This window comes from Botrytis fragariae (assembly GCF_013461495.1).
Source record: "Botrytis fragariae strain BVB16 chromosome Unknown tig00000163, whole genome shotgun sequence".
Taxonomy (NCBI): Eukaryota; Fungi; Ascomycota; class Leotiomycetes; order Helotiales; family Sclerotiniaceae; genus Botrytis; species Botrytis fragariae.
The window spans coordinates 785,355-798,943 of record NW_023500999.1 but is presented as its reverse complement, the minus strand read 5'-3'; the positions used below and the strand labels follow the sequence as shown (position 1 = coordinate 798,943).

Genomic DNA, 13,589 nt, shown 5'->3' with positions numbered 1-13,589 from the left:
TATGTATAGAAAGGAATATCAACAATAGAATATAGTTTATAGGTAATCAAGAGAGAGAAACGAATCCGCAGGCAACATCTGCCAAATGACTAATCACGTTAGTTATGAATGGGATGTTTTCGTTAAAGCTTTTTAAAACAAGATTTCACTGAAGATTCCATCAAAATATGTTCTACCTGATATTTCAATGCTTGATAAAGTCAAACTCAGCGCGTGAATGAGATAAGATTCAATATAAATTCAGATTCTGAATACTCCAACTTTAAAGGTTGACGTCGTAAATGTCCCATGAGACCGTGCACATTCAAATCCCAACTGATATCTTTCGAATTAATTGAGAAAATTCAATTGCAAATGATTTAAACAAATCCAAATAGATTATTACTACTATGAGAGATTTCAGCCTTTTGTTGTTTAAATAAAATCTAAAGGTTGCATTCCATGTAGTATTTAAAGGGTTTAATCGAATTATAAAAGATGTTATAGAAATGATTAGTTAAATAAACCTCCGCGTGATTTCTTCCCACGGATAGGGCCTCAAAAAGAGCAATCAACTAAAAAAGGGAAGAGCAAGCAAGAGCTTTCTTGTTCCTTTCTTCCTCTGTCAAAAGCTTTATCAACATAGAACAAAATCGTGCAAAAAAGAAATGTTTGGAAAGGTCTAATCCGGTTTCGAATCGGAGATCTCGAACCATGACTCGGGAGAGGGGTAAATTCCTGGGAACTATCAGGCCTTGTGAACATTCAGGCCATACATGGCTGATTTCGATGGGAAAAAAATGCTTATCTGAAAACTTATTATTCAATCATTCAAATCATGTAGTGATTTTCAGGTCCTATGGTCACGTGATAAAGTCTCAACAGTCTTCAAGTTGTGCCGTCACTGTATGAACGAAGGTGAGTGGTCTTAAGCCATTATGCTACTGTAGTATACTAAGCGAGAGGGCTAGCCTCAAGCATATAAAGATTGGGGGCGAGGGATCTCGCCTATGTTTCGGAGCGTATAATGATTCGAAATTGTTTGTTCCCTTATTTTTTAATTCTTTATATAATATATTTGAGTTCATAAAAGATATCACATAATTACATACAAATAGATTCCTGGGCTTTGAAAATACAAATAATTAATACATTACGCCATACAAAAGTTTCGTAAAATCCGACGTATAAGTTTCTTCTGCTATGCTCCGAAACACTACCTGTTTCTGTACATGGCTAGCTTCTTAGACAGAATACCACATTGTCGATTAGAATCTATCATCGTAGGTGCTACGTCACCTGTACGTACTCTTCTCAAGCTAACAGTCACATCATTACTTAAAGACTTAAGATTCAATACCAAATACTTATAAATCTATCAAGAATCTCTCAATTATCTGATATTCATGTATAAACGATAAAGGAATCGATTCTATAGGTGTAGAAGGTGTATAAAATCATTCATACCATGAATCTAAATTATAAATCAATCCATCAAAGTAGTATTTTCTATATTTATCTCTAATATCGTCTCCATCTCTCATATGTAACAAGTAATATCAAGTTCAAACTGAAGCTGTTCAGACTTTTTTACTTCCTGACTCCTATAAACTTTTCGATTTCAATTTGAAGTTATTTTCATCTTTCGTACCACTTTGCAAAATTACATATACTATGTCTCCTTAGAGTTCGATTCCAATCTCATCCTACATCATGATTTATTGCAGGACTATCAACTACGGCATTCACATTTCTAACCCGTTATCAATTCTATGTACATTGTAAATCTTCATTGCTAGAGCCTATCAAGCCTTATAGACTGACACAAAAATCCAACGAATCGTACATACTATTGTAGGTACATATTGAAGAGTTTAAGAGAGAGGAGTGTCTACCGAGGAAAGATAAATCTAAGAGTCAACAATAGAGGTATCTAATTTGAAGAGTTGAAGAGGTGGTTCATCGTCTTATTCAAGTACATCTTCACTCTTCAGGGTTAATATTAGCAAGTGATTTGAAGGTTGATGACGAGTGAAATCCGAATTGCTGAACTTTATATTGTATGAATCAAAGCCAGGACCTCTTTCTATAGAACCTATTTTCTGTATCAGATCACCATAAAGGAGTCGATTCTATAGGTATAGGAAGGATGTAAAATCATTAATACTATAGATTCAGATTATATCAATCTACTAAAGTTGTATCTTTCATTTTTATACCTAGCAACGATATGAATATCCCCTCTACCTAAGCGAAATGAATGACCTGATTTCAATACCTTCGACCAATTTTTACAGCCTGCTTGATTATCTCCAAAGTTGATTTAAATCTATTCTGTTGTAAGAAACAAGTTGAATAGAAACTAAATCTTGGTTTCATCTTTCTAATTTTTTGAAATTTCATTTGTGATTACTTGTGGTTTCAATTAATCCACAAGATTGAAGTACTCAAATCCGGCCTGCCGCAGAGATCCCTTTAATAATAAATCCGAGAGGTGGGTGCACCAGCCACACACGAGTCTTTCGGCCGAAAAATCATTTATATAGAAACTACCATCAAGTGAAACCTCCTAATTATTCAATGTTCTCCGTGCTAGAATCAAATGAGGCTCTTATTACCGATTCGGCTTTTAATATGTGGCGCTTTTTTGACCATCCGGCTTGACTAGAGATTTCATGCATGAAAATACTTGTAATGCGTTCATTCTTGAGATTTTGTGCTGTAGTATTTGCTCATTGATGCTGATACCTACCAACCTACCTCCTATCAGAGTAAGCGAGACCGCTTGTACCTGACGATGCAGTTTTGCCCCCGTTACCAAGTGGGGGAGGGGTCGACCACTGGCTCAAAATAGAACGATGGTTTTGGTTTTAATGGCTATTATGCCCGTAAAGTCCGTTGAGAAATACTATATCAACTTCGTTCGCTCACTTTATAGTAGATCAAAAAACAGACAAGACTGTACAGAATAGATTTCATATTTCTTTATTTCATTCCAGACTTTAACATAAATTCAAGATGCCTACTCCAACAAGTGCAATTAAGGTTGTCTTTGGTTCAATGACCATCGGTAGACCAGGTATATAAATTCGCTATTGAACTTCTTAGACCCAAGCTAATCATTCCCTTCTTAGGTGATGGAATCCGTGTCACAACCGTTGAAGGTGCCCAAAAAATCTTTGATGTATTTCAAGCACATGGCCATTCAGAAGTCGACTCTGCCCGTGCCTATGGCGGCGGTTCCACAGAAGAAAGACTCGCAGAAATAGATTGGCAATCACGTGGTCTGATCATGCAAACCAAGCTCTATCCCACCAAGGGAGCAATGTCATGGCTCACAAAAGATACATACTCTCTCTCTGCTGCCGATGTCCGTCGTGGTTTCGAAGACAGTATGAAAGCTCTGAACACAGATCGTATAGAGATGTTCTATCTCCACGGTCCCGACCGCAGCACCCCCCTCGAAGATACCCTTAGTGAAGTCAACAAACTCCACCAAGAAGGAAGATTCGAGCGTTTCGGAATTTCCAATTTCACTTCCTGGGAAGTAGCTCGAATCTGCGACATTGCTGAGAAGAATGGCTGGGTAAAGCCATCCGTCTACCAGGGGCTTTACAACGCCTTCAACCGTTCCGTAGAAGCAGAACTTATCCCCTGTCTCCGCTTTTACAACATGTCTCTCTACGCATTCCAGCCACTAGCCGGTGGTTTCCTCACCTCTAAATACCATCGTAACCAAACCGAATACGAAGCCGGTTCCCGCTTCGATCCTAACAAACCACAAGGAAAATTACATCACGGTCGTTACATAAATGATCGAAATCTCTACGCATTGGAAGACATTCTTCGACCAGTGATTAAGAAACATGGACTTACCGAGGCGGAATGCGGATTGAGGTGGATGGCGCACCATTCTTCTATGAAGAAAGAATTGAATGATGCGGTGATTGTAGGAGCTAGTAGTGCCGAGCAGTTGGAGCAAAATTTGAAGGATTTGGAGAAGGGAGAATTGCCGGATGAGGTAGTAGAGGCGTTGGAGAAGTGCTGGAAACACATCTCCGGAGTTTACAAGTATTTTCATTAGAGGATGATGGGGTATGAGTGAAAGATAAGATATGGGTACGATGATCAACTGATCATTTGAAATGGGGAGAGGAAATGGCGAGTACTTGATATTTCACTCAAATGCCGATGTGTATAATTGTAGAGACTGAACAAACAACCAAGAAAATTTAATTTCTGAATGAACTTGAGATAATAGTTGTCGTTTAGAAGCTTTCGACTGAATGTGAATACTTTACAGATTCTTCTTTCCAAGCCAATATTCATATTAATTTCAATTCATGGACTTAATTGATATCACTCTGTAGATATATAATCGAAGTATGGTGTTGTCCCGACGCCCACATGAGTTAGATGCATGAATACTAAATCTTGGGAGCATTTAATTTGAATTTCAAGGATTTAATCGGGGTTCTCCCAGAACATCAAACGATGTCGAAGGTATTGACCGTATTACATCGAAATCTCAGTTAAAATATTCAGGTTTTGATATCTCGGCCTGTACTCATCATCAACAGAATACAAAAAGCGACAAACATGAGCCGACCGGCATCAATCGATCCAGACTTCATCATTAATAAACTTAATCGAAAGAGAAGACAACCCCCATTATCCAAAATTGTAGATAACATCCGTCTACCAATGCAGTGTAACATATGGGGTAGACGGGATCCACCAAGTCTCCCGAACACTCACACGGAAAACTTATCAAAATACGGAGCTTAGTTTTCCGTGCCCCGCATCAAGTTTTCCGAGATATCGAGCATCCAGCCTGTGAAGACCGCGAAGGAAACAAATTGTTAATGGAATCAGACCACTGTGGGACTTATTTGCAGCTTTTATCGCTGGTATTGTAAGCTCCTGGCGATACGAATGTGTCATGTTCAATCATTCTGATAGATAAGTCGAGATGAGCTGGGGAAAATGCATGATGATTACTATACTATATAAGAGACAACGTTTCCCGTGTGAAAGGTACACAATTCCAGTTGTTCTCACGATTTATCCAAATTGAACACGCAGACTCCATCTTCTATACTCACCACTTACGAATTACTACTATAAAAATGTCGCAATCTCAGGCCTCTGCTATGCTAGCATTCACCTCGAAAAGTGTACCTCTTTACCAAAACATTGATGGTAAAGCCATGAGAGAAAACGCAAACTCATCTCTCATAAGATACGGAGGAAATTTCTCATCTGAAATCATTGTAGGAGCAGAAGGAGTTTACATCTACACTGCCGATGGTAGAAAGATACTAGATTTTACTTCCGGACAAATGAGTTGTCTCATTGGACATGGACATCCTGAAATTGTTGAGACAATCACTGCACATGCTGCAAAACTGGATCATTTATTCAGTGGCATGCTAAGCCCACCTGTGATAGAACTCGCACAAAAGTTGACGTCTTTGACACCACCCGGACTTGATCGTGCTATGTTCCTCAATACTGGAGCTGAGTCTAATGAAGCTGCGATTAAGATGGCTAAGTTATATACTGGGAAGTATGAGATAGTTGGTTTGGGAGCGAGTTGGCATGGAATGACGGGAAGTGCGACTGCATCGACCTATCACTCCGGGAGAACGGGTTATGGTCCTTGTGTAGGTTCATTTCCATGTGAAATTGTAAAAAATAGCAATACTGACTGCCAAAAGATGCCAGGAAACCTTGTTCTACCATCTCCAAACGCATATCGTTCGATCTTCCGCCATGCAGATGGCTCATATGACTGGGAAACAGAGTTGAATTATGGATGGAATCTAATTGATCAGCAATCGACAGGGTCATTAGCGGCAGTTATTCTCGAGCCTATCCTCAGTTCCGGCGGTATGCATGTCCTACCAAAAGGATATATGAAAGCGATGAAGAAACACTGCGAAAACCGTGGCATGCTTCTCATCGTCGATGAGGCACAGACAGCAATTGGTAGATGTGGTTCTATGTTTGCAATTGAGCACGATGAATGCACTCCCGATATCTTGACTCTCAGCAAGACATTGGGCAATGGACTTCCACTTGCAGCTGTTGTCACCTCGGCGGAAATTGAAGAAACTTGCTTCGATCGCGGTTACCTTTTCTACACAACTCATGTAAATGACCCGTTACCTGCTGCTGTGGGTGCCAAGGTCCTGGATATTGTAGTCCGAGATAATCTTGTCGAACGCTCTCGCATAGCAGGCTTAACGTTGAACGTTGAGTTGAAAAGATTGCAGGCTAAGTATGGTTGTATTGGAGACGTTCGCGGTAGAGGTTTAATGGCAGGTGTGGAAATTGTAAAGGATCGAGCTACTAAAGAGCCAGCACCGGAACTGGGAGTAGCATTGACGGGAAAACTGAATGAACTTGGTTTATCTGCAAATTTATCGACGATGAAGTCGTTTGGTGGGGTGTTTCGTATAGCTCCTCCCATCACTATTACTGATGAAGAGTTGATGGCTGGACTTCGAATATTTGAGGAGGCTTTAAGGACTACTCCTGGTACAATGTCGATTGATTAGATACAAGAAACCGAAGGGACCTATTTAAACCGCACAACTTGTTACTTAATCCAAGCAAGAATAATTACTCCAACTCTTTTGAAACATGTTGAATGCGCAAACACTCTCGAACGGTATAAAAATGCCTGTCAATGTAAATGAAGTGCACGGTCCAAGTCAGTATACATCCGAGATTGTACCGATTCCCGAATGTCACTTCGGAAAACTGAGCCATCCTACCAGTTTTGATATCTTGTTAAACACAAAATACTTCGGACAACTGATAACATTGATAGCATTGATAGTATTGGGTGCTTGACTGTGTTTATACGAGTGGTTTACAGCAATAAGATTCATTAAACCAATGGATTCTCCCTCCACGTTAAATGAATCCCGACCATATCGGTCTCACAAAATTCCAGCCTGCGATCGATGTCGAAAGCGTAAGTTAAGATGTGAAGCCAACTTATCAAATGGTCCATGTCGTGTTTGTCGGGAACAAGGTGCAGATTGTGTTAGGTCAGAAGCCTCCAGAACGAGGAAACTTGCCACTCCAAACACAGATAACATAGAAGTACCTTCAGTGCGTTCATTGAAACGTCCCAGAATACTTGATCCAAGCCCTTCTACTTCTCTGAGACATGAAATCAGTTTCCCAGAAGATGGTACCGCGGAGCAATCTGGTCTTCAAAGTCCCGACTATAGTCGACAGGAAAGACCAAGTGTCAACGACAAGTCTTCTATGATTATCGGTCCCATCATTGCAGAGGACGTCCAGTTACTGGAGCGATATATGGAATCTCAACCTCACCCTGAGAGATTTAAAAGGGGACGCTTATATGACACTGTATCGGACAATCCCAAAGACCCCGTGATTTATCTCAGCGTTTCTCGACGAAGAGAAGGGCTCTCTTCAAGTGAGCGAGCAGGTGAAAAGCAAAAGGAAATCTTGGAACAAATCCTAGGGCCAAATGTCAGAGAAGCTGTTAATCTGTATGGCTTGTGCCAATCTTTCATTGCGTATGCTGAATAATTCTTAGTTACTTTCGCCATATTCACCCTAGCTTTCCTATCATTGACGAGCATAATTTCAATCAATTGTACTTCAAGGGCGATAAAAGCTTATCACCCGCACTTATTTGTGATATATTAGCGTCATCTTTGGTATACTGGAGGCATTCCCCAGACCTCAAACGATTTCCGGTTCCAGACCAGCGATACTGCTGGAATCTGGCCGTAGAATCACTTCAAGGAGATTTTCTCGCACCAGGCCTATCGACCCTTTATGCAGCGCTCCTTGATTTGTCCGGGCGGCCTGTTGTCTCGATTACAGGCAATACGCTTACTAGTGGAAGAACTGTTGCTCTGGCGCATAGCCTAGGGTTGAATCGTGATTCTAGCAGATGGAGAATATCTGATCATGAAAAGAATCTACGAACTCGTCTTTGGTGGGGTGTTTTAATCCACGATCGTTGGTGAGCATCATATTTCCTAATACAAGTGATTGAAACCTCTTACCAAAACAATCTTCTAGGTCGAGCTTCGCCCATGGTGTACCTGCGCATATTCGAGGAAATGAATATGATGTCCCGCTCCCTACACTCGAGGGACTTCTCACAGAAGGCAATCACAAAACTTCACGCATCCGCCCAGCAGAATGCTTTATCTTACTCTGTGTGCTAACCGAAGTTCTTGGCGACATCCTTCCGCTCCTGTATGATCGCAGATGCCGACCAATTACCGAAACCAACAAACTCTTGCGCCAGCTCGAAACCAATCTTGACGAGTGGGAAGAATCTCTTCCACAATGGGCGACAAGTAAATCCAACGCCGAACAAGTCTCAGGTCTAAGCAGTCTAAGGCTCGGATTTCTCTCGGTCAAAATGCTGCTTTGCCGTATAGCCTTTCATGTAAGTTCGCTATACACACTTACATAAAGCTGAGCACTAATCACCACAAAGAGTGCAACACATTCTCCCGAGCCATGTCTCAAAGAAGTCAAAGCATACCACCAAGCAATGCTACGCGAGTGCGCAAGAGCAATAACAACCTTCCTCTCTTCTCTAACAGAACAGAATCTCAACGAATTCTGGATGCCATGTATGTCCCACCTTCCATCTCATTATGGTATGAATAACTAAACCCTGCATAAGATAGCGCATACCACATCTGTTCCGCAACCATCATCCTCCTTCGCTGCGCCATCGATACCACTGATATCGAAACTGTCTAGTCTTGCAAATCTAGTCTATCTGAAGTAAAGCAATGGTTAGATTGGGCACACACTTCTCATCATTGGGATCTCGCCGAAATATGTCTCGCGCAATGCGCAGAACCTATTGAAAGATTGAACGTCTCATCGCATTCAACGACAACGAATTTTCAAGAAAGTAGGACTGAACAACCTGGTATGGCCATGGTAGGCGACAGTACAGAAGATCCAATAAACGTACCCTTTCTCGCGGATACAGAGGGCTTGATGAATGGACTTGAGTATCCGTTTGTTGATCTGTGGGATATGTTTGAGCAGGAATATCAGTAAACATTAGACCATATGCCTCTAGATAAAATCCATCTGCATGTCACTTACTACATCAACAAGCAAATTAATGGATTCCATTAGTTCTCATTAGGTTCACTCATTTCAATCAGCAAATTCAAGGGACAGAAAGAATATGTAATACAGGTTTGTATTAAGTCGCTGCCAAGGCTACATACATACTTGTTAAAGTTGCAATATTGCACCTCCAGAAGACTAAAATACTAACCGATGTTTCTATCAAGATTATTCGTATCGCGTAAAGCAATAACTTCTAGGTAGAATGGGTATGAGTCGTAAAGTTACTTTTGAAAATTTCCCAACTCCATGAACTCCAACCAATGCTCCCCCAACCATATGCAACCATTTCAAAATCATCCAACGGGAGAAATTGTCAAGTCATCAAATTTTAATTTAAAGACTCAACTCAACTGCCTTGCTAGACTTGATGTGGCTTGACCATTCTGCAAGAGCAGCTTCAACCTCTCCACCAGGTCCACAGTACTTCTCAACCGAGTGTGCACTACGGCCAATAAAGTTCTTTGGGTCCATCATGTTGTCAAGATCAGCCCAGACTGGTTCAAAGTACTTGGTGGCCTTGATACGGTCGATCAAGTCGTTCTTGCCACCTTGCTTCTTGACAACGTCAGAAGCTTGGTGAGAAAGGACACGGATCTCTTCATGAGCTTCTTGTCTTGATCCTCCATTGGCAACGATTCTCATGATGATGACTTCTGTAGCCATGAAAGGCAATTCCTCCATGACACGAGAATGAATACGGTTTGGGTAAACAACGAAACCAGAGACAACGTTGTCCATAGCCATGCAGACAGCGTCAGCTGAGAGGAACATCTCGGGGATGGTGATACGGCGGATGGCAGAGTCATCGAGGGTTCTCTCAAACCATTGAGCCGCGTAGGTATCGTTGGCGTTCTTGTTGAGGTTGGCAAGATGACGACCAAGAGCTGCAATACGCTCGGATCTCATTGGGTTGCGCTTGTAAGCCATGGCAGATGAACCAATTTGATCCTTCTCAAATGGCTCTTCCAACTCCTTCAAGTTGGCAAGATGACGAATGTCACTTGAGATTCTCTGGGCAGTAGCACCAAAGCTGGAAAGAGCATTGGCGATTCTGAGATCAACCTTGCGGGAATAAGTTTGGGTGCTGATAGCATAACAGCTTGGGAAGCCAGCCTTCTCGCAAAGGATTTCATTAAGTTGGTCGATCTTGGCCCCATCGCCCTTGAAGATCTCCATGAAACTAGCTTGTGTACCAGTTGTACCTTGGGCACCACGGTAACCTATATTCAGAAAGAATCAGCAAATGTCCAGAGAGGTGAGAGCAAGACAAGCTCAAGTTTGAGAAATGTCAGAAAGACTTACGAAGATCAGCTCTAACTCTCTTGATGTCCTCCAAATCCATGAGAAGATCTTGAACCCATTGAGATGCACGACGACCAACAGTGATCAACTGGGCAGGTTGGAAATGAGTGTAGCCCAAGGTAGGCAAATCCTTGAACTCAAGAGCAAATTGAGACAACTTGTGAATGACAGTGGCCAATTTTGGAAGGATCAAATCGAGAGCATCACGCTGGAAGATGAGATCGGCATTGTCGGTGCAGTAGCAGGAGGTGGCACCATAGTGAATAATGCCAGCAGCCTTTGGAGCAACTTGGCCAAATGCATGAACATGTGCCATACTAAGTATAAGGAGTTAGCAAATGGATTTTTAAAGTTGAAGAATCGAGGATTTAGAGAACTTACACATCATGACGACGCTTCTTCTCCTCCTCAGCAGCAACCTCGAAGTCCTTATCGGTCATAATTCTGTTTTCCTTCATTTGTTGAATGCCCTCAGCGCTGATATCCAAACCCAACTCTCTCTCGGCTTCAGCGAGATCGATCCAAAGAGTTCTCCATGTTGAAGCACGGTTGCGAGCAGAGAAGATCTCCTTCATCTCCTTGCCTGTGAGAGCAGAATGATTAGCATTGAGTCTTTAAAAACGATTGAACAAATAAATTGATTGTCAAATATGAAGTTTAACTGCGAGAAGAGAAGAGCGCATCATAAGATGCAGTCAATGGGCTGGAGAGGAAGAATCCACTGGGATTTGTGATTTTGTCAATCAATTGCTGAGGGGAGAGGTCTAATACTTACTTGCATAACGCGAAGTCAAGGGAGTTTGATAGATATCGTTGGCAGACATCTTGAATAGATAATCCCAAAGATCTTGGTATATTCTGAGTGATTTGATGCTTTTGTGTTTTGAAAAGAGGTTTCCAGAAATTGGAGAGGTTGTTGTTTGGAGATAAGAATTGAAAGACTGAAATACGCGGGGCAGACAAAATTAATAAATTTGTGGAGGGGAAAAAATGATGCTGGAGTCACCAGCGGCCGCTTTGTCCCGTTCCGAGACACCAAACTAGTTTTTAGGGCAATTTTTCAACCAGGATATTAGATTGGATTCAGTGCACGGCTGAAAAATGTTGTTGAGAGAAATTCTTGCCTGGTGAATACCCGAAGATCTTCCACTGACCTAGTTTCTACAAACAAACAGAGTCGATAACAGACTGCTAGTAATCATACAGAAAAAGAGGCTGTGTTGACTCCGAAAGGAACATTCCTGAAGTGAATGATATTATATAGTCTTTCTGAATCTCAACAAAAAGCCAACACCTGTCAAGGTGCTTCGAGAATGGAATCAAACCCTACATCAACACCCATGGACATACAGCAGTTCCAAACTTGAGCATGATAACTCTAGATTCACTCCAACCTTGCTGATTGAAAGTACATCAAGCCTTCCCATACCTGGGTATTGAGTATTGACCCAAAAGAATACCTCACAGCACTGGTGATATAGTCCTTCCGTCCGACTACGGAGGGTTTCAACCTCTCATCCTCATTATCGTTAAAAAGTTCCTCTCCCCTATTTATGCCGATATAGAGCGAACTATTGAGTGATGACCATAAATAAATCTGAATGTGATTGGTCAATGGTTTTGTTGATGTCGTGATTTTCTTGATCTGCAACTGGTGGAAAATCTCCACAATATTGATGTTAAGCTATTTCTCCATTTCACATGACTTTAGAAAATATCTGATCATAATTCTTCGCCTTGTTGACTTTGAAGAGTAACCAGAAGTGAATCGTTCACAAGGACCACCGAGAAACTTTTCTTTCCTTCCGTTGAGGTCTTGATTTGCATGTCAGTGGACCATAAGACTCTTCTTGAGCAGATCAGCACCCTTGTCTGGTGGGGATTCGCATGCTTTCAAGGAGCCTGCATAGTGCCAGGTGAATGATATCTGTGTGTTGAGTGACACTACTCATGTATCTATAGTCCAGATTCACTTCTAGGCTTCTAAAAGGTCACAAGGGATAAAACAGAGTTCCAAAGGATGGATCGCTTCAAAAGTACAACTTACACAATGAACACCAAAAAAATGCATGATTGAATTGCCCTTCACACCGAACAACCATTAAGAAGTCTGGTGAGATTTGTGAAGAACTTGTGTGTGAATATTGGTTATCCAGACCTCTCAGAAAGAAGCAGTAATTGTTGGGAAGCATGGAAAAAACAAGTCTGCTCCCGTCACATATTTTGGATATCAACTGTGAAGTACCTTTTTGACGCAAAGACAAGTATCTTTGATGACAAGATAATATTCAAAACACGATACCATAAATCACTCGAACTAGAATGAAATATAAAGAAACGAGGCCCATCGATTCCTACGGAATAATAAACCAAATTCATGCCAGCGTTGAAGAAATGGCTCCTGCCCGGTGTGTTACTTCTTGTAATCATTTTCGAAGTACAAAAGTGTATTTAGAAGGAGTCAGAGTCTTTCAAACAGAGAAGAAAATAAGAGAAAGAACCACCCAGACGCCGAACTTTCTCGATGGAATCCAGAGCCCCGATGGTAACTCTTTCCAAATGCGAACATTCCAAAATGTTCAGGAAGGCATAAAGCTCTCATTTCCTCAAAATTCTGGAGACACTGTATCCATTTCCCACATCAATCCTCAAAGGTTGTAAATCCGATGAACTGGATCACGGCCACGATGCAAAACCCCACAATCTTCCTATCTCGTTTTGTCCTTTGCCATCAATACATTTCGAATATACGAGAAATCGGGTGCTCACCTTGATAAAATCGAACTGATCACTCCTTCCATTCAAAATTTATTTCGAGTAGAGGGATGAATTCTCAGCTTCGAATGGGAGAATTTCTGGGGTTTTTATGGTGGTAAATGAAGTGGTAGTCCGGTTTGCCCTTTTGTTTTCTAGCGGCAGCTCGGTAGGGACTCCAATATGGCCGATTCAATGATTCAAGGCAGGTTAGAGGATTTCACTTTATATATTGATTAAGATTATTTTTATGATACAAAAGATGTTCATTATCGAGGCTCCTGGTAGCACCAACTTTCCAGACTCCCATGTCAAATCCTTGCCATTGTATAACCTTCCCCAAATCAAAGTTCTGCAGATATCTTGAAATCCCTTTCGCTTTTATCCTTTGT

At 41.3% G+C, this 13,589-nt stretch overlaps 4 protein-coding genes across 4 annotated transcripts; 3 read left to right on the top strand and 1 right to left on the bottom strand.

Annotated features, from left to right (window-relative positions):
- Positions 1-2,997: 2,997 nt before the first annotated feature.
- On the top strand, positions 2,998-4,063 carry Bfra_009823 (putative aldo keto reductase protein; the record flags this gene model as incomplete). Its single annotated transcript, XM_037340160.1, has 2 exons — positions 2,998-3,058; positions 3,114-4,063. The coding sequence occupies 2 exons, from the start codon at positions 2,998-3,000 to the stop codon at positions 4,061-4,063; spliced, it is 1,011 nt and encodes a 336-aa protein (XP_037189383.1).
- Positions 4,064-5,108: 1,045 nt separating this feature from the next.
- Positions 5,109-6,542, top strand: Bfra_009822 (putative 2,2-dialkylglycine decarboxylase protein; the record flags this gene model as incomplete). The annotated part of the gene is made up of 2 exons (XM_037340159.1): positions 5,109-5,645; positions 5,700-6,542. 2 exons carry the CDS (start codon positions 5,109-5,111, stop codon positions 6,540-6,542), a joined length of 1,380 nt encoding a protein of 459 aa, XP_037189382.1.
- A 343-nt stretch (positions 6,543-6,885) lies between these two features.
- On the top strand, positions 6,886-8,754 carry Bfra_009821ia (putative c6 transcription factor protein; the record flags this gene model as incomplete). The annotated part of the gene is made up of 5 exons (XM_037340158.1): positions 6,886-7,514; positions 7,562-7,996; positions 8,056-8,431; positions 8,483-8,621; positions 8,675-8,754. 5 exons carry the CDS (start codon positions 6,886-6,888, stop codon positions 8,752-8,754), a joined length of 1,659 nt encoding a protein of 552 aa, XP_037189381.1.
- Positions 8,755-9,474: 720 nt separating this feature from the next.
- Bfra_009820 (putative adenylosuccinate lyase protein) lies at positions 9,475-11,267 on the bottom strand (the record flags this gene model as incomplete). Its single annotated transcript, XM_037340157.1, has 4 exons — positions 9,475-10,361; positions 10,444-10,760; positions 10,825-11,026; positions 11,219-11,267. The coding sequence occupies 4 exons, from the start codon at positions 11,265-11,267 to the stop codon at positions 9,475-9,477; spliced, it is 1,455 nt and encodes a 484-aa protein (XP_037189380.1).
- Positions 11,268-13,589: the final 2,322 nt, after the last annotated feature.